The following is a 26,286-nucleotide window of genomic DNA, read 5'->3' on the forward strand; positions in this document are numbered from 1 at the left end:
TCCCAGAGCCTAACTAGCGCCACCGGAGAGATTAGGAACTATTATTTAAAGCTGAAAGCGGTCACTTTTGCAACAATTCTGCCATAAGAGATTGCGATCCTTTCTATACCATCCATAGTGGAAACACCTGGTCATGCCATAAGAGATTGCGATCCTTTCTATACCATCCATAGTGGAAACACCTGGTCATGCCATAAGAGATTGCGATCCTTTCTATACCATCTATAGTGGAAACACCTGGTCATGGTACTTAACTAGAGTCCACGCTAAGTTTGTACTGACTTTGGCAAATTTAACAGTGATAACGTATGATCAGACCTAAACTGAAGCGAACTGGTCGAACTTTGTTCTTTTTGTACAGGATGTTTATCTTACGTAAATATACCTAGATTCATAATGTTCATTTATATCTACTTCAAATTTATAAAACGCGGTCTTAATGCCAAATGGCTATTTCTACATATTTTGTTCTACTTACCTATATAACATGTGAATGTGATTCTTAAGTACATGCCATACAAGTTAATTATAAACTTAGAAAGTAAAAGACTTTTGTGCGGATGAACAGTTTAGCTTTCGATTATACATATTAGTTCATTCACTATTCATTTATACTTGTGTGCAAGGACAAGATATTTAGTGGACAAGGAGGTTAGGTACCTATAATATATAATAATAAGTGCATCGAAAAATCTCAGAAACCATACATTTCTTTTACCTATTTTTTGTTGTTGAATTGAAATAATCTTCACGGTATAAAACTAAGAAGTCTCGCATAATCTTGGGAACCTATTTATATGTTCAATAGTTTTATTTCCACCTCGAATACTGCCCAGATTTGCTTAAGGCTAAAAGTACCTATTTCTAATGAATTAGAAACATTATAACAATTAATTGAAACATTATAACAACAAAACCTACTAATTTAATAGCCAAGGTATTCCATAATTTATCTATTATGTACATTGAATTTTTAAACCTCATTTCGTAATACCCATAACCTCGAATTCGACATGTAATATGTAATCTTTATCATGTATCCAATTATATCTTCCATAGATTATAAAACTAATTTACATAAACAATTTTGAGAGCCATTCTATTTATCTATGATCCTTGCGCTGTGTCTTAAGAAAGCGAACAACTCGCGAACGCGAAGCGAAGCGGCGCGGCGCGGCGCGGCGGGCCCACGGCGTTCGCATTCGCAACGAGATCGCCCACGTAGGACACAAAGGATTGATTCAGCCCGCGCCGCATCGCTTCGCTTCGCGTTCGCGTGCTGTTCGCCTACGTAGTACGCTGCGTTACATCGATTCGTTATCGATATGATCTTCGCCCACGACTCGATATGTTATTTTTGTCACAGATTTCTTATCTCGAGTTCTGTATCGATTGTTCATAATATCTTCATCTTATCGACGATGAGTCACGGAGGTCGATTCTAATTCAACAATTCGTTATGGTTTTGAACTGGTTTTGATACGAACTTGACGATCGTCTTGCTGATCGGTGCACATCTTACGCACGTGTTTCGCTTCATTTCGCATGCACCAATCAGAAGGGTCGCTTACGGTCGTATCAAAATAAAATCAAAACCGTAATAAAATGTTATATCAGAATCAGGCTCCATATATCTTCATCATAAGTCATGCATGCCTGTGGTATTATAACATTGACAACAAAAGATGTAATAAAAATCACAAGTCACTTCATTTGTTAGCAAGCGTGACTTTAAATGCATTTTTAAAATGTGGCAATGAAGTTAAAACACTTAAGTTATTTGCCCAATGGATGTAAAACACAACATTCATAAATAATTCACCTAAAATCAAGCATTAGAACAACATTTTGAGGTACAGACATACTACGCAAGCTAAATAATTGTGTAGGTCATACTAATAACAACTTTTAATATGAAACCAAGCCGAGCCGTGAATGGATGACAGTGAAAAAATGAAGCTGTTTCATAATAAAAAGGAAAGTTCGGCTCCCATACTTATTTTGAATCTCGGGCATTTTTCTGTTGACAAATTCGTTTGCCGAACTATATTATCATCAGTATGACCTACACTGGTGTAATACGGCCACACCTAAAAAAATAAAAAACGAAAACCAAACAAAATGCAAACGGGAACACGAAAACCGGTATCAGTAAGTGCATCGAGAAATCCGATTGTGAATATGCAAGCCGCAGGCAAGTGCAAAAATCAGGAATGCGGGCTCTATTCCGTTTAAATTTAAATCTATTTGCATTTAGAAACATTTTATCGTTTGTTTAATATATTTAATTATGTTACAGATAGGGGTAAAATAAAGACTGTCAATCATCATAGAAGATTCTCATTATTTTTTAGACATCGTCAATTTGCGCCGTTTCTGTTTCAAATAATTTGCACGGTGTCCAGATTAATTTAAATCTATGACGCCATGCTTTCTATCTTTTAGTGAGCGTCATAGTTTTAAGCGATTTTACTTTTATTTCGAAGGATATTTTTTCAAATCTTACTTGTTTTTAGTTAAAACATGTTTTGTAAATGAAACAGGAATAGACTAATTAAACAAGATCAAAACGCTACAAAGTTTCCTTATGAAATTGAAAAGTATTTTCACTGAAGCATTGTGTCTACTGCTGCAATCTCAGCAACAACTCGTACCGAAATATAAGCTGTCATATAAACAAAGCTTTAGAGAACACACAGACTGACTCCATCTACTCTAATGATGAACAGCTAAATAGAACAGCGCTGCAGAATTGGAAGGACTCATTCATGAATTGTGTACATTGTCTGACAGTCTTTATCAACATAAACTCTCTAATTAACGAATTGAGCCCGCATTCCATATTGGACAACATTATTGCCTGTCAGCTGGTTGAGCCCCTGCGGCACTGAGGAGTGTGCCGACCATAACGACCTGATCTTGTTAAAGACCAAGCTATGCCAGGCCGCGCTTCGGGGGCCTTCCTCGGGTAGTCCTGTTGAAATATACCAGCTTCTATAATGTGGTAATAGGGTAGCTAATGGGGAAGTCGCTCTAATTCCAAATGGCGACACCAAAATACCAAATGAAAAAAAATCCTAGCTAAAAGGGTGCTTTGAATGGTTGGGCGCCAGTCGGTAGTGGAAGGTCTCGCGGGGGGATAACTTTTAATGTTGCCACTGACTGTGTGTTACCCCACTCTGTACGCTAGTACCTATAATTAATACTATAATGTCAGTCAGCCGATGATTATACTTCAAAAGGTCAATCTAATCAATTACCTATATTGTGTATCAATATTACGCGGCGACTCTGACAGGACCAATATACTTGTCGCGACTGGTGTAGTTATTCGCTGTATTGCTGATATAATACCAGGTTGCAAGCGGTTTCTGCCTTGTGCACTTGTATCAATAGAAATTTAAGCAACTCAGGTGCCCAATAGAGTTGGTACTCGTAAGAGCTCGAGTTTTGAGTCTAAATTAAATAACTCAGTTTACAAGAATTTGCATTTGAAAAACTGATGTTTGATTTGGGACTCGAGCTGTTTTGAGTCTTTTTGAAACGAGTAAAACTCAAAAGGACCTCAGTCCTATAATATAAACTCTGTCATCGATCAAAAAAGAAAATCTACATTTTAAAAGAGATTATATTATACAAATACAAATCCTCTTTATTGTACAACCTCAGAATAAATGTACATGGAAACACAAATAATACATGAAGACAGAGGTAAGCAACAGGCGGCCTTATCGCTAGAGAGCGATCTCTTCCAGAGAACCTTTAGGTAGTGGAGAAATGAAACTCATAAATTAACAGATTAGGAGGTGCAAAACACCTGATATAACGATATGATGATGATGATATGGTGATATTATATTTAAATTACCTATTTAAACGATTTAAATTGTGTTGGAAGATACCTAATGTACTTTATTTTTTTTGTGTTTTCTGGAAATTACTCTTATTTCTACAGTAGATTTTACAAGTATAAAAAAGTTAAGCTTTGACTTAAAGAATTCAGTCTACAAACTGAGTTTTGTAAAAGAGCAGGGCTCCAAGACTCTTAAGTCTTTACCAACACTAGGCACGAATGATAAATGCCAAAGTTACCTAAGACTTGAGCAAATGCTAATGCCGCTGAGACAAATTTATTAATGCTGACAGATAGAAACGTTCCCACCAACAGTTAGATTAAGCCAAGAAATAAAGGGGCAACGAATTGAAACTAATAGTTTTCATTAGGCTAGCTGTGAAATATTTTAAGTATCAACTTGCCAAGAAATTGGGTGGACAGGAATGATATAATTAATGGAAATAGAAAATGCAACAGAGCGTTTGCAGCCGGCCTGCCGCCTGCGCTGTTGCAAAATATACCTAACCTAATAAATATCTATATTCATACACATAGACTACGTCCCGCAGATTTCGCGAGGTTCTACAAATAATACCTTTGCGTACTACATGTAATAATAGGTACACGGCTGCAAAGCAGGGTGCCCTGAGATTCTTGCAATATGGAATCATATTTTAAATATCTTCATTCTTCGCAATATAGACTGAAGGACATACGAAGACTAAAAGAGCCCACTGATTACCAGTCCGCCGGATGATATAGGCCTGTCAGTTGTTCGGAACTGTCAAATTTTTGTCCTAACTGACAGGCTGATATCGTCCGGCGGACTGATAATCAGTGGGCCCCTTAACGGTCACAATCACAACAAGCGTTTAAATACATGTAAAAGTGCGCAACGTGACGCAACGCAAAACTTTATATATTATTATCAGTTCCTATACCTAAATCCAAAAAATTTCGATGCTTAAAATTCGTGCGCGAATATACGTTAATAAACGGCTGCGCTCTTTTTATAAATTACTAAGGCGCATCTTAAATCCTTAAATTTACAATGCGCAGTGAGCACTAGTCATATGACATGCTCTTTAAGAAAAAGGTAAGTTTAGAGTACTCACTCCATACATAGATAAAAACCCATTTATAATATGTTTTAAGCGAGCTTTGCGTACAAAAACATACAAAAACTCAAAAATGCGCGTTTTCTCAAGGAAATTTCATCAAACTCGTTAGAGCCGTTTTCGAGATCCCCGAAATATATAATATACATATATATATATATACAAGAATTGCTCGTTTAAAGGTATACGATACGTTTTATCATACTTTCCATACAACTTGTTATTTATAAAGTAAGGAAACTGATGTATGATTATGTTTGTTTATCTTTCTGTGGTTTATTGTAAACTGTGAAGTGTGCAATAAGAGTTGTATTGTATGAAGTGAAGCACTCTAAGCTTACTTATTTCTCTATGGACATGCTCCATCTAGCGGATACCTACATGATCTATCCTCTTGCTTGATAACCGGTCCTTGAGCACCCTACGTACATCCGGCGACGTAGGCGCGCCTGTCGCAACTGTCTCCGCCATAAGTATTACGACCAAGGATCCACTCCAGGAAAGTAAGAGTGAATGGGATTCGGCATCAATGAAGTAACGCGTTACGCAAGCATGTTAAGCTACCGCGAGCGTAGGCTATTTACATGATATGCAAATTAAAAGATGGCGGATTACAAGACCCGTGTCTTGTAAACTGAATGAAGCTCAGACTTTATTAGGTAGCGAGATCTTGCTTGTCACTGACTTAAACGCCGATCTGTTAACACAATGACAGATCAGATCTGCTTTATTTTGACTGATTTGTACCACTCGAAACGCGCTTATTCATAAAAAAATACGCACTGTGTTTGGCTAGTTGCCTGCTGAGCGCTTCTGCCTCAAAACGTAAATGTTATACATATTCGAACGAGTATACGAGATCATAGAATTTGGTTATTTTATGAAATGCCATTTTGGAATTGATCACATTAGGATCACATCACCTTGAACACATTGACTCTTTCATGATGTCAACAGATCGTTCTATGAATAGGGAATACGTGAAAATCTGCGTAGGGGTCGCCACTACCACAATCTGAGGGTCTATCATGAAAAGAAAATCGAAATTTCGTTATCTAACATCTCTGTCACTCTTGCGTCTTCGAGCGATAAAGAGGCAGATAGCGAAATTTCGGATTCGCGTTTCCCGGTAGGTCCTCTGTAAACTAACCGCCTTGATGCATCAATGTCATATTTTATTATCTGAAAACTTGACAAAAACCTGTTAAAGGTACAGTATGTATTAAGCTACTCGTACTACGACGTACTCGTTATATGAGTCGGAAACCTTGTGCTCCCCATCTTCTAATATACTAAATGTATTGTATATTACCTGAGAGAGGCACGTGGTTTTCAGAGCTGTGGCGCGACGCCCGCTGAGCGAACGGACTCCTGAGCGACTTGGGACTCAGGAAAAATCTTCTCCTCGTATGCGGTGGCGTTGGACAGCTTTGGACTAAATTGGTGGGCTGTTTAGGAGGCTTAGGTAATCTTGTAGGGTTATAATCTTCAGGTCTTTGTGGGGATGGCGTGTATCGTTCCATGGTGCGTCTGCCTTGGCTGTTTCTAGCGCAGATTGGACATGCCTCGTTTCTGAACATGCAAGCGTAGCACCGCTCGTGTCCGCAGGTGTCTATGAGCTTTCTCTTCTTGCCTTTGTCGAAAGGCATATTACAGCTGGGACAGTTGGTGCCGCCAGTCTCGCTTTCTAGCAGCTGTCTGATGGCTGCCAAATCTGTAACAAGAAAATATAACTTTATTTTTTTTTCTGAGGTCAAAAGTCCAAAAACACTTTCGCACTTTACTGCTTTTAGGTTATCTGACTATTGTAAAGAGAGGAAAAGAGGTTAAGGGAGTATCGAGTACCTAAGTATTATCTGATACCTAGGAGAAGCAAATTTCAAATTTGACATCAAGAAACATCGATTTTGACGTTTGCTGCAGTAATGTCGCGCTGCAACTATGCTGCCCACTGCATTAGTGATGCAATCGGCAGTAATGTCACGTTGCAATCCTAGTAATGCTGGTGCAGTCTGAATCTGAACGGTACCTTTAACTTAAAGACTGTACAAACCAAACCCTGCACCTTATTATATTACTAATGTCACTGACAAGTAAAATTGCTTCTGGTTCCCGTTCCCACTCAAGACAAGGCTTCTGCCAATTCTTGACACCCGTAGGTAAATGATTAATTCAGTTTTAATGATACAAGTATTAGTATGCAAGCGCGTTGTCGCACTATGCGTGCAAATCGATTTACGTAATGATCCTTCTATAATAGCCACTCTAACAACTGGCCACTAAGGTAATAATGCCATCTCTTTCGCTTTTGCCTGGTCTTAGCAGGTGTAAAGGAGATGGCGTTACGATTCCAGCTGCCAGTTCATACTGCGACGACGAGGTATAAGGATATAATTCTTGTTTGTAACGACGTATGGTCATAACAAATTATAATATATATATGGGAAATGGAATTTGAAGTATATATATGAATTCGTGATTTTACGATATAATAAGAGCAATTTAACTTCAACTGTGCATTTTATTGCATACGTTAAATGTTTGATCAAGTACTTAACTGTTTTATAGCAAGTAATACCTTGAATATTAAATTTGTGGTTGCACCCAAAGCTTACCCTATAAGTTATATAAATAACTATAATTTACATAACATTTAGCTACTGCTCGTAACTTCAAATGCACTTGCCAAATCTAATAGCAAATTAAATTTGACCCACTTGCCGACTTCCAAGCTGAAAATTTGCATACATATGTAAGTCGGGTAACAATGCAATATTATGGTACCATCGAGCTGATCTGATGATGGAGACAGGAGGTGGCCATAAAAAGTCTCAAAAACAACAACGCAACATAATTGTGTGTGGGGTTTTAGAATTGTCTCGATGAGTATTAGTTGCCTGTGGAAAGAAAAAGCGATACAAGCTTGGACCAAAAATGTAATTTTTGGCAAAAACTTATTTATTGCCTTCTCACTTTGCATCAGGCGGGTCGTATGCTTGCCAACAACGTGGTTTTAAAAACTTATAGATGCTGCCGTTTCGAACAGTAAATAAAGCCCCAAGTTTCGTCACAGCTTCGTCCTCTTGGGGTTTAAATCAACACTTTCAAATTAAGCGATCGGTAAATCAAGCGGCTGTAAACGAAGTAATTAAATCGCGGAGTTGCCTCACGAGCCGAGTCGGGTGTATATCGACCGTACGGGAAGACTGTCATCGACTTATATTTAAAGTAAGGACCCTCTGCATGAAGAATTTTGTACACTGACCCGCCTGTTCTTTATTATCAGTTCTATTACATGTGCGTAATTATATTGCTGTCCTGTCCATGTACGGGGGGTCAATGCCACTGTGCGAGTGGGAAACCAATATATTAGTTATACTAATTATGCGCGTGCGATAGAGATAGAAAATGGCGGGCCAATGCACGAAATTCTGCTCGGCACAGACATTCAATCATTAAACGATTATTGTATCATCTTTTGGGCTTTGGGCTTCCGTATGCGGCGTCATAACCTCCGTATTCCAGAGGGTTTTGGGCTATGGTCCGCGCTAGCCCGATTCAAATTAGGGATTTCAAACACAGTTTTAGATTTATCCGAAAATGAATTAAGGTTTCTAAAGAGATGAAAGCAACTTTTAAACTGATTAGGTTGTAGAGAAAAGAGGTCGTCAGAGGCCAAGTTTCGGAAGGCTAAGTGCATTGGTGTTAAACAAACAATTAAGATGAGATAAACAATCAAAGGTGTTTAACATTGTTAAACATCAAATGGCCTATCGCAAAAAAACGAAATCGTTGTCGTTATCCGTCTCTCTATCGCTCTTGTATGCTCTATTCGATAGAGGCGGATAAAGAAATTACGATTTTCGATTTTCGCGGTAGGTCCTCAGAGCCCGCAACGAGCCACACGGTCGGTGTGAACCCGGCTAACGACACGCACGACACTCGTAAAAGCAGCCCCGATAAATTGGGCTAGTGTTTACCAACTTGTCATACTTGAATTATGGAAAAAACATCCTTATCTGGTATGTGTAATTAACGCAGGTAAATTTATGACACGAGTTTTGATGCTGTAGCTCAAAAACAAAAGAAACGAAAGAAAACACCAGAGGTTGTAGCTGGGCGTTTTCTAAAATAAATATTGAAAACCTGATTCTTTAAAATCTGGACATTCTTGGGCTCATTCTACTCAGAATCGACAGCATTCTCCATCCTGCCATTAAAAAAGATGTCCCAAAATGTCCATTCCATTACGTCACGTTTTAGTGTGATTTTTTCACGTATGAGCGTGACGTAGTGGAATGTACAATTTTGATACAAATTTTAGGGACATTTTTGAAGTAAAATTTCTTTAGGCGCGACTAGAGGATAACTCAGATTTTTTTCTGACGGAAGTAACGCTCAGTAGTGACACACGCACAATAGGACACACGTCAAAGTACCAACATAGCGATAAACGTCATTGTCAAAGAAGTTTTACTTCAATCGCGCGTAAATATTACACAAACAAACTTTTTTTTTATCATCAGGATTGAATATGAATATGCTAGTGATTCTGAATTGAAAGAACGAAAAAACACCAGGATTTGTAAGAATCAGGTTCCCAATATGTATTTTAAGAAACGCCCAGCTAAAATGATAATTGTATAACAACGCTACGACAAACGCTAGCCGAAAAGTAATATGTCGAGGTAACAGATGTAAGGAAAAGTCACTTGAGGAGGCTTAGCTAAGATGAAAACCATTGATACAAAACATCAATCAAAACTGAAACTATATATGGCAATAGTCACGTGACTTTTGGTAGCATCTGTTTTCCCGATATCTACAATTTTTTCTTTTCGATGTACGAATATCATCTTGGCTAGCCCCCTTGGTATTTAAGGGGAGTGAATGTAGCTCATAATATAACCATTAAAACTAAAATTAAATCAATATCAAATTAAGTTTATATTTGCAGTTTGAATGCCACTGCGCACGCGTCGCTTTCTTTTCTTGACCTTTCCCAAAATACTCACTTCCGATCGCCGCCGAGAAAACACATTACGTTATTCATAATTAAAACTTATTATTTTTTACATACTTATATTATTATTAAAGATGTCAGAGTTTTTTATAATTATTTAAGTACATACTGGAGAAGAGAAACAGGTTCAGTTCAGTTCAAAGAAAAGAAAAATAAGGTGCATTGGGATAACTCCGAGAGCGGGATTTAGAAAATTGCAAAAATCTACTAAACAAGGTATCAGCACTTTTTACGACGAAACGAAACTAAACGAATTTTGACCCACGTAACCCTTTGACTTCTACTAAAGCTTTTATAACTATGAAAAAAGCTGATTAATTACTATTACGAATAAAACAAACAACCAATAAAGTTAATTTAAAAGTCCTGTCTTTACTTAATATAAATAAAACTAATCATTCAGGATTAAAAGACCGTATATGCCATTTGTTTGTCTCAGAGAGAATGAACCTTAGTATGCCAGGCGCGTACACTATTAATAGAGCTTATACTAGTCAGTTTAAAAAATACTAGCCTCGAAACTTCTTATCTCAGTACTAAATCAGTACTAAGATACGAGCTTTGTAATGAAATAGTATATGTAAATTTGTTTCAAAAATAAAAATCCAGTAGTTAAGCACCTACCGCAGTGTACTAAGGTCCTTTTTCTCTCAAAACGATATATTACTGGTATATTTTGAAGTCCTTTTTGAACTATAAATTATATCGATAACGGTAGTTTTAATGTTTTGTTTTAAATTAGTCGAAGTAAACTTTTATTGATTATCCGCGCTGTTTAATGTTAACGGCCAAGAAAATAAATAAACGTACGAGCCAAGAAACATGGTATTTCAAATTAAAGTTGTAATTTATAATAATGTTGGACACTGGGACGTCCCACTGTGAGTCTCGGTTATTACACAAATATTAGGTCCTAAAATTATGTTGGAACTTCCATGTAAGTGGCTAAATTAGGTACTTGTTAATAAATATATTCTGGAACGCTTAGATTTTAAGTTAAATTTTTTCACCATTTTTAATTTAATTAACATGCTTCACATATATTTCTGTTATAAAAACTTGTATAAGTATACTTGCTTTTTTAAAGCTTGCTTATATTTTATAACTTTATTAACATTTAGTGACATCTAGTAAACAAAGATACGAGTATTTATTCCATTTCACAAAATTTAGTGTCCTCCTACTTAAAGCACAAAGACCCATCATCATCATTATCTAAGGCAGGCCTTCTCATAATGCACGCAAATTTGATAAGACCTGTCCATTATAGTAATATTGATGGATGTACGGTTTCGACATCGTATCGAATCTATACTTACACTCATCTCATTATAAACGCATCAATTATTCTAACTATAGCTTTTTCATACCTTTCAAGTATGAAAGAAATCAAGAAACGACATGGCTTTAAGGCACTTAAGACTTTTTAAATCAAAGTGAATGTAAACCACGTGGGGGCCCAACGGTAGTCAAATTTGGCATACAAAAGTGCTGGTTGCGAATTAAATGTCAATCAATTATCGAATCTAACACCCACGAGATAGCGATCTTATGCCTTTTGATCAGCAGCAAATAAGTAAAAAAACGATATTGTACATTTGTAAGTACCTCCGTACCCCGATATTCACAACTACAGAGTTCAGGCTATGCAAAACGCGAGGATTGTACGAAACGATGCGATTTTATTCGTCGTTTGAAATTGTCTGGTACGGGGTGTCGTGTCTGGCTGGTCAGACGCTGAGTCACGTCGTTGATGCCACTAAAAAAACATTAGCATGTGAAAATATTAAAAACAGAATTAGCCACGTTTTAGCAAAAGATTATCTGCCTTTTGTCGACCAGATAGAGTTGTAATTTGATTGCTAGATTGCATTTTGTGCTCTTAATTCTAGGTCACGCTTTGAGAGCATTTCTTCAACAATTTTACTTAAGAGAACTCATCAATTTTCAAATCGTTAACTTTTTTTATGTTCTATTAAACGCGGACGGTGATTATTGTTCTTCGTTTTGGAGAGAACTGTCTAATGTAGGATCAAATTAAGTTTTTTGAGAACACCTTTTTTTAAGGCGTTGGTTTCGATTTCTTTCGATCATTAGTCGGGTCTACTGCAATGGTGGTAGGTCAATGGGTGTTATTGCCTTACGCTTCGCTATTTGAAGAGATTTTTTTCTTTCTAGTTTTATACATATACGAGATCGTCTACATTTTAAAACATGTTTTGTATTAGGTATACTTATAAGTACTTGGTACCCTTTAGGAGAAAATGCTTCATCTTCTTTTTATACTTCTTCGACAGTTATAATCTAAATGACAGGAAACGATACTTAATTGTCATTACAATTTATTTTATAATCCATGCTACATTAAATCAGGATTGACTTCAGCTTCTAGTATCTACATGACCAAGATACCTCGAATGATTTCAATTTTGCAGGGCCATATTTTACCCAAAAATGTCACACACACGCCAATGTTATTGACGCAGGGTAGCGCGAAAAAAGTTTTTGGCTCAATCATGGGTAATATCGACATCAGGTCAGCCAAAATGTATGAAACAGCCATTTTTTTCGTGATTTCGGGGTTGGACCCATAGTAAAGTTGCTTAGTATGATCTATATATTCACCTCAAAAATATGCTTAAGGGTTGAAAAACCACCGTGTATTATAATTAAGTCTTTGTAACCAGTATTAAAACACTTGCTAGTTTTCACTTCACACCATAAATTAACACTTCACCAATGCAAATCCCGAGCCAGGGGTCAGTATAGTTAATTACCGAGCATTTAATTACCTTTAATTACCTCTCATTTATCTATGATGGTTATAGGAATGCTTAGTTTAATTACTATGCTTGTTATAGACGTGGCCGCTTTATTAACGTAGGTACATAACCATTTATGTGATAAATTGTTTATTTTTCTAAGCTAATTTCTCTTGTGTATGTCAATTAGTAAAGTATTGTTGAAATGTGTCAGTAATTGGCACCTATTTTTGAACGAAAATTACCACCAGTGCCTTAAGACGAAAGTGGCGGAACCGTAGTCCTCATTTTCCTCTCTGGATATTAACATTATTGAAAATATTTTGACATAATTTATTATATATAAATAAACCACAGCTATGCCCCTACATTTGTTTTTTTGTTTTATTAATTATTTTAAGATTAAGGAGCATTTAAAAATTTGTATGAAAATCGTATTTCGCTCCAAATTTTTACAATAATCAAAAAATCTAAGCTATGGAATATACATCCAATTCTGTAAAACTATATTCCATAATGTCAATATCCAGGGAAGAAAACGGGCACTACGTTTTTATATGCCGTTTCCTTTCCTCTTATGAGTCACACGAACCTATTGCCGCCGCCATACAATCGAAGTTTTTTTATTTAAACCGACTTGGTGAGATAACATGAAATTTGACATGAGAATTTAAGTAACATATGATGTCTGGTACTAGTTTTCGTTGTTAGTAATTCTAATACAAGGAAATTACAGCGAGTAGAAGTTGTATGGCGGAGGGTTCGAAATGATTATTGTATAGGATTAATAGTACCACCAGTAACCCCTTTTGTTAAGTCGGTTAAGTGAGGTAAGTTGGAAGTGCAAACACTCACAAACTACGAGGCGGGGCTCCAAACACCTACAAGACAAAACAAATTTATTTTACATTTTTTACTTATACATTATTATACATTTTGACAAAGTTAATTTAATCCCAGAATGCCCATATTCAATTATTCATACTTAATGTAGCCAAGATACTAAACTTTTAAATGCACATTCAAACATATTTATAGTTTTTAATAACAAAACTTCCGTGAGACACTAACATATTAAATAGATTAAACCGGGTCACTCAGTACGTTTATAAATATTAAATCACATTTATAATCGGGTCTATCGCGAATTTATTTTGTTACCTTTATTTACCGTAACAAAATGTGACGTTTTCAACCAAAAGGTTCAACATTGTCGGTTGTCGATAAGGATGATTCTAAATTGAAGCTATATGGAAATAGCGCCTTATTGACAACCGACAATAAGTACCCTTTTGGTTGAAAATGGCACAAATAAATTGGCGAAGGATCCGATTATAAATGTGATTTAATATGTGTTCAAAGCGCGAAGGTTTTAAATGTTATACGTTTATAAAGTCGATGAGTGCTTGACATGTTTCGCTCCATAACGAGTAGCATTTTCATAGAACGCACGCGTTGGTGGTCCGACGCAGACTGTGTCTGTGTGTGTGAAATATATCGAGCAATCATCGACTTTATAAACGTGAGTGACCCGGTTTAATATATTTAATACATTAACATCTGCCTTCATACACTAAAATTGACGTTCAAGTAAAAACTGGTACGATATATGTATAAGTAGGTAAGTCTTTTATATGTCTTTCAGTGTTCCACCGTCAATACTAACAATTTGTAAACATTATTGCAATACAATGTGCCATTCCCAATCAAAAGGGTACTTATTGTCGGTTGTCAATAAGGCGCTATTTCCATATAGCTTCAGTTTGAAATCAACCTTATTGACAAGCGACAATGTGGTACCTTTTGGTTGAAAATGTCACAAATAAGGTCTGCCGATGATCAATTACAGTGATACTAACAGTATTGTAATTGTAACAGTATTGTAATTGATGTGTGTAATTTAATATTTCTCTAGGACTTTATTTACAGTGAAACTGCTGGGACGATTGTCTATAGTGAGTTTAAGTTAATTAAACATATAATATATATACATATATAATATGTGTATACATATATGTTATAACTGTCATAACAAAAAATAAATCCGTTATGCAAATATTCCTATACTATTACGTCATTAAAACTATAATTTTCCAAGTAAGTATCTGTATAACGGTAGTTTAGTATAATGATTAGGTTTTGCTGTAATTTAGTGTTACGATGACAATTGCTAATGGAAACCGTTTTCAGTTTAAAGACCGCATGACCGTTATATCACAGTGTATAGGCGGGCAGTAAGTCAACTGGAGATTTTATGAGATTTTTAGACAGCTTTCCCTATGGAACATTTATCTTTCCACTGAGTATCGTGACAAGTGTGCCAAATTATATCGTTTTGATTCGTTTGCGGCGTGGCTAATGCCTTTTTTTGACGGAGTGGGAATGCATTTACGCACGGTGACAGTGTATATTGACTTACTTATTTGGTTTACTTACTGCTTTAAACAATATACTGTGCTACCATTCGTAGCCGCCAGAGCTTCGTAGAGAATCATTAGCGCATACAAATACTAAGTATAAATAATAGCAAGTAGTATAAGTACTAGGTATAAATACCAAGTATTTATTAGGATCATTACCCGTTTGTCACGGTCATGGTGAACGCTAAGTGTGTATATTATTACGATGATAGCAATCGGTCTGTCTGTTTAGAATGCGTATATCAGATGTGCCTGTGTCTTATCTTAGGCAGATCTTAACTTAATACATATCTACTTTCCACGGTTCTCAGATGCCCACTACTTGACTTTACCCAGATATTGAAACTGAGTTTTCATATAATTGTTAAGTTGATTTTAAACTATTATTACTTGATGAATTTTACATTATATTCTGCCTAATTTTACTACAATAGTAGCTGTAACTGTAAAAGGACATGAGAAACCATAATGTCATTTTACAGGATGCATAAGTATAGAAATTTTGGGTTGAATTGGACATATTAAATATTGGACATTTTTACAAAAATAGACCAAGCGCCCACAGTAAACTCAAGAAGGCTTGTTTTAGGTACTGACAAAAAGATATATAAAACATATAAAAACTTAAATACATAGAAAACACTCATGACTCAGGAACAAAACATCTGTGCTCATCACACAAATAATTTCAAACCCAGGACCACCGGCTTCACAGGCAGGGTCACTACCCACTACCCACTAGGCCAGACAGGTCGTCAATTCAAATTTTGACTGCTTTGCCGAGTCGGATTGCTGTCAGTGACGGCTGCATTACTAACGGAAATGTCAATGCCCTTATAATTCACACATGAAGTATCTAACCACAACTATACACTGTCAATTTCGGTCTGTTTAACCGCACATAATTAGTACGTCTCGCCATGCTAATTACCAGTCAATTCGAACAACGTAATAATACGAGAACAATACGAGATCTAATAGATACTTTATAGTTTAGTTCTCAACTAGTTATCTTTTGCAGTTCGATTCGAGAAACCAATTGTCATTTCACGTTACAATTATTGTGAATTGTGTATTCAGAATCGCGGAAATGTCAAATTTGACATGACTTTCTTAAATATCTCGTTTTCGTTTCTGTTTCATATCTAGTTGATATCTAGATCATTGTTCGAATTGGCCCGTTAGTTTTGAACTTAAAACGATATGTCAAAACGCAGTAATTAATTTGCGTCTATTAGTACAGTTGTGCATTCCTTGACCAAATATAATTTACAAGTTTACGACTCCAAATACAGACAGTTAATTTGTCCGAACATAACCACCACAGTCCACAGCTTTATGGCGCGATCCAAAATGGCTTAAGAGGATAGGGAACGATCGATTCCCTCATTTTCCTCCCTGGATATTGACATTATGGAAACTATTTTTACACAATTTTATGTATTTTAATCTATATTTGATATTTTTCGATTTTTACTTTATTGTAAGAGTTAGGGGCTTTTAAAAATTTGTATGAAACCGGTTTCGAGGCGGTCGTCCCCTTTCGTCTTAACGGTTACACTTATTTTTTTAAATATAAAGTGCAGTGTATTCGCACTCTTAACTTCCGAATACTTAGAAATGTCGACCAATTCCGAAAATCACCCATAATTCCATCATTATGGTCTACTTTTGGATTTACTCGATATTCTGAACTTTCTGGTGTTAACCGAATCTTCCTTACCCGTAGGTAAGTATCAGAAAAAAAACTTCCATAAATGAATTATAAATTAAATTAGGAATAAAAATAGTTTTTGGGACATTTTTTTTAAATCGATTCAATTAAATCAAATCATATCCTACAGTAAGTACATTCTATAGAAATGGAGAAAATATTTTCAAAAAAAGAATAATTAAATTTGCCATGGAAAGACTTAAATATTTTTGACAAAGTCTAAATTTTGGATGAATTAGATTCTTATTCTCAAAGTACGTTCAATTGCCAAACTCTTTTTTTAGTTTCCACAAAAGGAAATTAAGATGTTCAAATCCCACTTTCTTCTCTACACCTTAATCTTAAAGTCATTTCAGTTCTGTGCAAGCGCATGCTTCAATTAAACTACACTGTTTCTCACGGTACGACTTAATAGCTTCGAGTTATTAAGCCTCATGTTTGTTGATACGGGTTCGAGTCCCGGCCTACGCCTGTCAGCGGCTTTTTGTACGTCAGCGACAACGCGCGTGCGCAGTATGGGGCAAAGATGGTGTAGATGTAGATAGGTTTTCGGGTCAGTTTGTTTTAGATCCTTTACTGGGGCAAACTTGTGGGGCCTGGGGTAGTTAAAGGGATAAGATTCAGTAGGTATTTATAGTGGTACCTGTTCAGAATTATATGAAACGAACATTAGGGCGTATAAATAATTAGATTGCGTTATATTGTAAATTTCTTAATTATGAAGTTAAACATTTATTTACAAGTTAGTCTAAACCTCAAAATTATTTAATATTAGTATGTCTCACAACAGTTTAAATTCGATTAAACATTTATTTTTATTCTAGTCTTTCTCATGTTTATTTTTACCAAAATCAGAACAAAAGCAGACACTTTGGATATAATAAAATTGTAGGAATGTTTGAAAAAAACAGTTTGTAATTGTTATAGTATGAACATTCTGAAAAAATCTGTGCAGTCGGTAATTTTTGCTGTATTGATATAAACAACATTTTCTTGTATGATTCGTTGGTGTAAGAAAATAATAAAACTTGCAATTGATATGTGATTTTGCCTTACACAGATTACTTACAATACAATATAAATACTGCCCACCTCAGAGCTCAGTACAGAAAACAATACAAAGAATACGGAAAAGAAGAGGTTACTTACTTAAATAATGTGTAAAATTAAAAATAGGTATTATGCACGAAGTACGCAGCTGGTATTCTTTTAAAAAAAACCATTCTTTCTATCTAAATACACTCTTTGAAGCAACATATTTTATCGGATGTCAAAATTAGACAAGGTGTGATTGCACCACGAAACGAACTATTGACCATACATCATCCATACTTATATTACTCCTATCAAAGCATTTTGATCTTTAAGACAAATTACACAAAATTCAAATTCCCCCGTTTTACATTCACGACGATGAGTTGAGTTCAAAGGTGACCAAGCTAAACAAATTTAAATATAACCTACTACAAAATAAAGTTGAAATTAATTTAGTTTGTGTACAATCCGACCAATTTGTATGCCCATATTGACAATAAATGCAACGATAGCAAATCAAGAAAATATTTATTCATGCAATGATGATGTCTTTATGACAATTATGACAATTGTTATGGTCTGCTGATTTCACGTGGGAGGAAGTTTGATTAACCTTTTGTATTTATAACCATTTTGTAAGAGACAGTTATTTGACAGTTACTTCTCTATTTATAAATAGTGCCTGAGAAATTTTATAAACTTTATTTCGAGCTTTTGTTAAGTAAGCATTTCAAGTAATTTGTGGCAAATGATAAAATCAAAACGCGTGTACCTTGAAGTACAATTATTTATGAATATGTAGAGAATGTAGGTAATGATACCTGCATCATCGTTAACAACGTATTAAAAAAAAAATGTTATAAAATAACTAAAGACGAACCAAGCTAACTCTGCATGACATTTGCAATGCATTATTTCTATGAAAAAATAACGTTAAATAATGACACTTCCACGCTTTATTCTGTTAGTCGGTTTGGATTTAGCTTACACAGACTCTACAGGGTGCGTAGCCAACGTGCCAATCGTTAACGCTCCGTAGCGTATCGTAGTATTCGTAGTCACCCCTCTCTGTCACTCTACCATATCAGTGCGACAGTGACAGTTGCGTTTCATTCGCTACGGAGCGTTAACGATTGGCACATTGGCTATGCACCCATAATTCTTGTAGCGATTTCGATCTAACATAACGTTGATATTGATGATGAGGAATTGTTGTGCTTATTCGTTGTTTTCCTTAAAGGTATTTATTGCATAAAGCGGTCCCAACCCGTTACTCCATAAAAAGTGTTGCAAAACTAAAGCAGATCCGAGTAGTCCGACCATATCCGATCGAAAGGTGAAAGTGTAGGGTAGCAAACCAGAAGATTCCAGCGTTTCTGTTTTGAAACTTTTCATACTTTTTACTTAACTTATTTTCTATAAACTGTCATTCGTAGTCGAAATTTAACATATTGTAATGTCTCATGCATCTTCTTCTTCGACCTAGCGTTTTCCCGGCCTAGCGCCAGGGTCCACTTTACCACTCAATCTTCTCCCTTTTGCCCGGTCTTCGGCATCATTAGGTGTGAGATTGTTCTCTTCCATGTCCGCTATCACGATGTCCAGCTAGCACTTCTTAATAATATGAAAAAAAAATGCAAAACTTTAATTTTTTCGACATTCACTGACATTCATTGGTCAAAAACCGCATCTATAATTATAAGAGACAACGAAGATGACTGTGACTGAAATTCTTTTTCATTTTTCATGCTCTGAAAGAGGGTTATTGTTGATCTGAAAAGTGTGCAGAAAGTGATACGTTTCTGTACTTCACCATTTAACTTTCCAAGTACGACTTTTTTAATTATTTTAACATAAACATTTTAAATGGATTTAACTCCCCATTCCATAAATAACGATATTCCTTTCCTCGTACCTATTCGAAATGAAAAATAGTGTTTAACTCGGGTAAAGAGCATAATTTCATCCCTTGGTTAACAATCTACTATTACCGTACCTAATTTAATACCTTACATCCGATATAAGGCTTCTTTCTCTAACATCTTAAGGCTTAATACCTACAGAGCGTAAGGTCAAACCCCGATCTCGACAGTTGGCAGTCAGATATAATTCCCACTTAACACAAAAACTATAATCGTAACTCCGTTGTTCGTGATCAACTTTTAACTATTCGTAACCGATGCGTCACTTTCGAAACTAGAAGATATTTTTTACTGTGTCACTAGTGAATCGTGAGGCATGCAATGACTTGTTTTCTGCTGCAATTGCCAATAGTTGTGCCATTCCCAATCAAAATGGTACATTGTCGGTTGTCAATAAGGCGCTATTTCCATATCGCTTCAGTTTGAAATCAACCTTATTGACAAGCGACAATGTGGTACCTTATGGTTGAAAATGTCACAGTTGATGTTCTTAAGCCATCTTTAATGATGTAATAATTGAGTGCGGTGTGCACATTCGGATACTATTGTTACTCTGAGGTTTCGTATCCCTAAATACTAGTGAAAAAAAAAACTGTCACGTTTCATTCCACTAAAGCCTTTAACTACTTACATATATTCCTATACCTAACTCTGGAATTTAGTGTAGTATATTATATAGATAACCTTTTTTACTTTTCATAAGTATGTTGTAAAAAAAACTCCACCAATCAAAACATTTGCATTGCATTAATTAGATGCCTAAAGTAGGACTCAAGTTTTAGCACCGACTAACTCAATCCGAATGACTAAACAAATGCAAATCACGACTAAACAAACTCCGTAAAATCACGAAACAAACCGCGACTGTGACGTAACGCTTGGAAGTGTTCAGCAGATGCTATCACTGGATCGTGAGGACAAATTCGAACATTCGCACGAATAGTTACGACAGTGTTTGAGTTCGCGCGGGCTCTGGCTGGATGCTCGGAGATGGTATCGCGATAGTGATTGTTGTAGCACCGTTATTTTACGTGGTGATAGGAGCCTGCTGGATCTTTTTCTCGGTCTCGCAAGAAAATAAGAGCTTAAAAGCTTCCCCGTTCTAGGTACCCTACCTACAAGTGTTAGTTAAGTCTATTAATCGGCCGTAAACAAATCTTGCGGATTACCGACAAAAATCGGTAAATGCCGAATCACAATTTATTGACTATTGTACAGTCCTACAAGGGATTCGACAATGTTTCCACTCTTGTGTCTCTATGTGTAAGCAAGTCTCAAGTACCTAGGCAATTTTCTTTTCAATTTTTAAATAAAAAGCTGGTTAGGCAAGCAGCATAAGAAGCTGGTACGAGGATCTGGTCAAGATCGCAGGGAAGATGGACCACCTCCAAGGGGCAAGAGAGTGTTTTCTAAAGAAAAACCGGTACCGGAACTGGGAATGTTTTGTTCTCGTCATACAAAGTCAGTACCGCGCGTATTCCCTAGACAGGTCTGAGGAAATCCTTGGGAAATTCAGTGTACGTTTTTATACTGATACTCATAATTGCATTTCACTTGTTTTCTGTGTTTTCATAAGAAAGACTATGATAAGATTATGTCAACTGTAGGTAGGAATATTGTGCTCTATTTTATTGCCTTCTCAATGAATCAAATCTATCACAATAATCGGTTGGTTTAGTTACAAGCTACAATCTATTTATCATTCACTAAGTGAAGTGGATTGATTTGAACGTCTTAGTTTACGAGCTACCTACAGATATAGAACTGTGTTACCTACCATTACGCGAGCGAGTGCGGGTCGAGGTTTCGGCAAACAGTTTAACGTCACTTAGAATGAATTTTTTAAAGAAATAGGAAATGTTCTGGAAATTTGTCAGGATATTACATTTTTCATATGACAGCCCTAAAAACGGGTGAGTTTAATGGATAAACATCGATTTTAATCACCTGAGATTTAATATTTTCTGATATAGATCGTACTGGATCTATCTGTCTAATAAAATCACGCGGTTTGTCCTAATTTTTAAACTGAAATTTCTAAAGGATCTCATACTAAATTAGAATATTAATTGCCTAGGTGATTAACTCAGGGCGCCAAGACAACAATGGTTGATAGAAAACGCCAATCAATACTTAAATATTGTATGGATAGTCACGTGACTTTTCGTAGCATCTGTCAACCCGATACGTTTTGAGGGTTCCGTACCTATTACTAAGTATTACTAAGACTCCGCTGTCTGTCTGTCCGTCTGTCACCAGGCTGTATCTCATGAACCGTGATAGCTAGACAGTTGAAATTTTCACAGATGATGTATTTTTGTTGCCGCTATATTAACAAATACTAAAAAACTGGGTCAGTTTTTTTATTTATGCGTTTCTCGATGTATGATTGTATTTTTGGCAAGGCCCCCAGATGTCCTTATTCAGAGGATACTATCGTAGTGCGATCAATTTGCTCGCGTTTGGAGAATGACAACGGCAACGCGCTTAAACCCAGAAGGTTCCATGTGGATTTCTAGTTACTGTGTATACGATTAAGAACGGTAGCTAGATTTACAATAACATTACTAACCTAACCAATTCAGGTTGAGTTACAACAGTAAATACGGAGCTCTGCTTTGCTTAATTCTAGTTTATGCTTTGTTGTTTAAATTGCTTACTCTGATTTATATTTAATAAGTTAGAAGCGCGTCTTATTCACCAACTTTTCTATAGTTTAAATGTCGGTTACATCATACATGTCTTAATTTAGATGGGGGTTTTAAACCTTTTTTTTTCAAAACCTTTGAGTTGGAACCCTAATATTTTTCGCCCCCTTCGAAGAGAAATATTATTTAGATCTTAAAGCAATATTTTATTAAAAAAATAACAAATGCGATATTTTCTTTATTTTCTTGTGCAGAGTTATATTAAATAAAATGTATTTTACAAGGCTATTTTGTACAAGATGGAGCGACGACCTGGTGAAGGTCGCGGGAATTCGGTGGATGCGAGCGGCACAGGATCGGTCGGAGTGGCGAGCCTTGGGGGAGGCCTATGTCCAGCAGTGGACGTCTATCGGCTGACATGATGATGATGATGATTTTGAGAAAATGAGACATTGACGTTTTATCCTATTATTAATATGTGAAAAATTTTATATTTTTTATTAACCTAATTCGGTTTAACAGTGTACATCGGGCTTTACACAATAAATAAAGGCACAACAGGTGTGGAGCAACACCTAAGCCAAACCGAGCCAAAGCTAACATGAGCGGTGAACAGATAAGCTAAATGCCAGTGGGTTTCATTATACGTAGTTGGACTAGTTGGAGAAATATAGAGCACGATTGCTGTGTTCCAAGTCTTTCGAATTTAACTGAGGAATAAGGAAGGATTGTGTTTTTATAATTGTTTATTTGTGGCACACCGGGGGCCTAACTAAGAGACTATAGTTTGATAGGACATGCTAATCGAAACTGAAATTATGTATGGAAATGATCACGAGACTTTTCGTAACTTAGTAGCATCTGTCATCCTGATCAGATGCATTATTTTTTCGTTTTGCGTTCGCTGATGTAAGTACGACATTCGAATTGATGGGTATTATCGTGTGAGGTGTCTTCGGATTTATATAATCGTTTACTTTCATATTTTTTTAAAATTAGTCAGTATCCCTTGAATCACTTGATAGCATGTGAGAGAAAGAGACGGAAAGGTTAATCATAATCATAATCATTTATTTGCACATAAAAAGGGTTACATGAAACCCACAACCATCCTGCCTGTACAGGTAAAAATAAATTTAAATGTTATTTATAAAGAAAGATGCAGTTAGGTGGTACATTATAATGCTTGCAAGAATTGTTTCTGGGTGGTATTGCTTGTCCACCTACGGTTTAACTCCGAATGAAGGAAGACCGCATTACTGCAGTCTCTCACATTACATCTTTTTCTACCATAACTACATTTAACTTTACCAACAGCTATGAAGGTTTCTACAAATAGTTGCAAGTGGTACTTAAGTAAGCTCCATTTTAGGAAAGCACTTCTTTCAAGATTCATAAGTGACACTCCACAATTGCGTGGTTACGTATAAACTACTTCTAACACACTTACATATATGCCACACTTATATGACCCAGGTTTCATAGTTCTGTGTTCCGTTACCCCATTTTGCGTTACCTTAAAATGTTAAAGTTGGCTCCATAGACAAAATCACGAAATTTTGTATAATTTTCATTTATTTTTAGTTGTATATCGTTACCCTGCATTCGATTGTAGTATAATTTTAATATAAAATATCTAGTGATATTGTGTTGAGGTTGAGGTTTCGGACGAGCAACATTTTAAATATAAGCATATTCAGAGTAATTGAGTAAGAGGTAAAATCCCACTAGATGGCCACATCTTCCATCGCAAGTTTCTTCGCCATAAGCTTTTAGTTGCTTTTATTTTCCTGGCCTTACGGGAATTTTATTTCACTGTACTTCGTCAGAAACAGTTATTTGGTATGATTAAATAATATGTCGACGATTCTCTCTCGGTACGAAGTATGCTGATTCATCCATGTCATCCTTTTTACTTATTACACATGTTTACCGCTCGTAAACGTTTTTTATCCTAGTATAATCATCAAGTGCATTTTTCTTACCCGATAACCTTGGAGCATCGCGATTAAATAAGCGTGTGCTTGAGTTTTTCTCACGGTTCAAGTATTTTCCTTTAACATACACAACTTGTACTTGTTATGTGTGATGTTATAACGCAAGTCTAAAGGGTCCACTGATTATCAGTCCACCGGACGATATCAGCCTGTCAGTTAGAACAAAAATTTGACAGTTCCGAACAACAATGGCCGATATCATCCGGCGGACTGGAAATCAGTGGGCCCCCTAACTGATTTGTCAGTATTGCCTTAGTGAAAAAAAAATGTAAGTATTAAAATGCAATTTTGGTTGGTTAAAAATAGAACTACAAATATCAAAGAATGATAAAATATTTAGTATTAAGAATAAGAAAAAGAATATTTGAATAGAAGGCCAAAAAAGTTTATTAAAGGCCTTTAGGCCGCCGCTAGAGGATAATGGCATCAAATAGTCGCAAAAGAATCGATTTCTAGAAAGCGTCTGTGTTACTCTGTATGCTAGGGTATCCGCTAATTTGCAATCTATGCGTTACTAATATCATACATTATGAACCATTATATTAAGACCATATTGTAATGAAATGAATCGAAAAAAATGCATAGGAAGTATGTCAACGCTGTAAACTCTCATTTATTATACCTAAAGTAAACTGCATAAAATCGAAAGCGATGGTTTTGAATTAGTTAATCTTAGAAAGCGATCGTCGTGGATATTCGTTTGCAATTGTGACAATTAAAGCGAGCGGGAGTGATTCGACTTTATTGGTCCAACACGATTCGAGTTACTTTTGTAACTCATTAGTTATTCATTTTGCTCGGGTATAAATCTAAAACTACAGCTATATCAAAATACTGTATTGTAACAAGTATGACATCAGCAGACGTATAATATAAATATATTTTATAATCATATATGTATGAAAACCCTACAAAAATTGTGATTTTATAAAAATATTATCTTTTAACTAAAACAATGTAACAAGTATGACATCAGCAGACGTATAATATAAATATATTTTATAATCATATATGTATGAAAACCCTACAAAAATTGTGATTTTATAAAAATATTATCTTTTAACTAAAACAATGTAACAAGTATGACATCAGCAGACGTATAATATAAATATATTTTATAATCATATATGTATGAAAACCCTACAAAAATTGTGATTTTATAAAAATATTATCTTTTAACATTCAAAATTCTAAAACGTATTCTGTAAGTAGGCCGTAAGAGTTCTTTCACAATACTTTCTTATACACTATTCGAATTGTCTGCAAGTTTTTTTCAAACTCGTATACAAATGAAAGTATTTCAATCCACTTGTACCGAAATATTACCTGTTTTAAAGTTTTACAGTCGTAAAAACTAATGTATATTAATTTGGACTTCAATATCAGTGAAAGTGTAATTCCAATTACCTATGTATGTGTGTGCACTTTTCGCAACTGTGAGGGCGCGTGTCAATTTCTGAATATGGGAATTGAAAATATTTGTAAACATAAGTGTTTTAACACCTTCTTAACTTTTGTTACAGCGACAAAAGCACGACTTCCAACAGTACGCGCCTCCCTCGTTTACACGGCATCGAGATAAACCCGCGAAATGCCACAGATGCGTTCGTAAGGATGTAAGTACTAACACTTGGAATCACGTTTTTGGTGCTGCACCAGATGGGTTGCAATATGCGTTTGGAGACTAGGAACAAATTATAGTCTGATTCGTAAGCGCAAAGTACAGTCCGGACAGGAAAAAAGCATGAAACTTGGCATGCATGTAACTTAAATTATGATGCATGTAAAAACAATTATGATTAAGTTCTTACA

General features: G+C 35.7%; 1 protein-coding gene across 1 annotated transcript in view; it reads right to left on the minus strand.

Moving 5' to 3' along the window:
• The window catches only part of LOC134744530 (protein TANC2), a 208,158-nt gene that overhangs the window by 24,394 nt on the left and 157,478 nt on the right, over nucleotides 1–26,286 (minus strand). Inside the window, exon 2 of the mRNA XM_063678337.1 lies at nucleotides 6,266–6,667. Coding sequence (XP_063534407.1) covers nucleotides 6,266–6,667 — 402 coding nt within the window. The remainder of the gene's footprint in view (nucleotides 1–6,265; nucleotides 6,668–26,286) is intronic.

The sequence above is a fragment of the Cydia strobilella genome, chromosome 10 (genome assembly GCF_947568885.1).
Source record: "Cydia strobilella chromosome 10, ilCydStro3.1, whole genome shotgun sequence".
Lineage (NCBI taxonomy): Eukaryota > Metazoa > Arthropoda > Insecta > Lepidoptera > Tortricidae > Cydia > Cydia strobilella.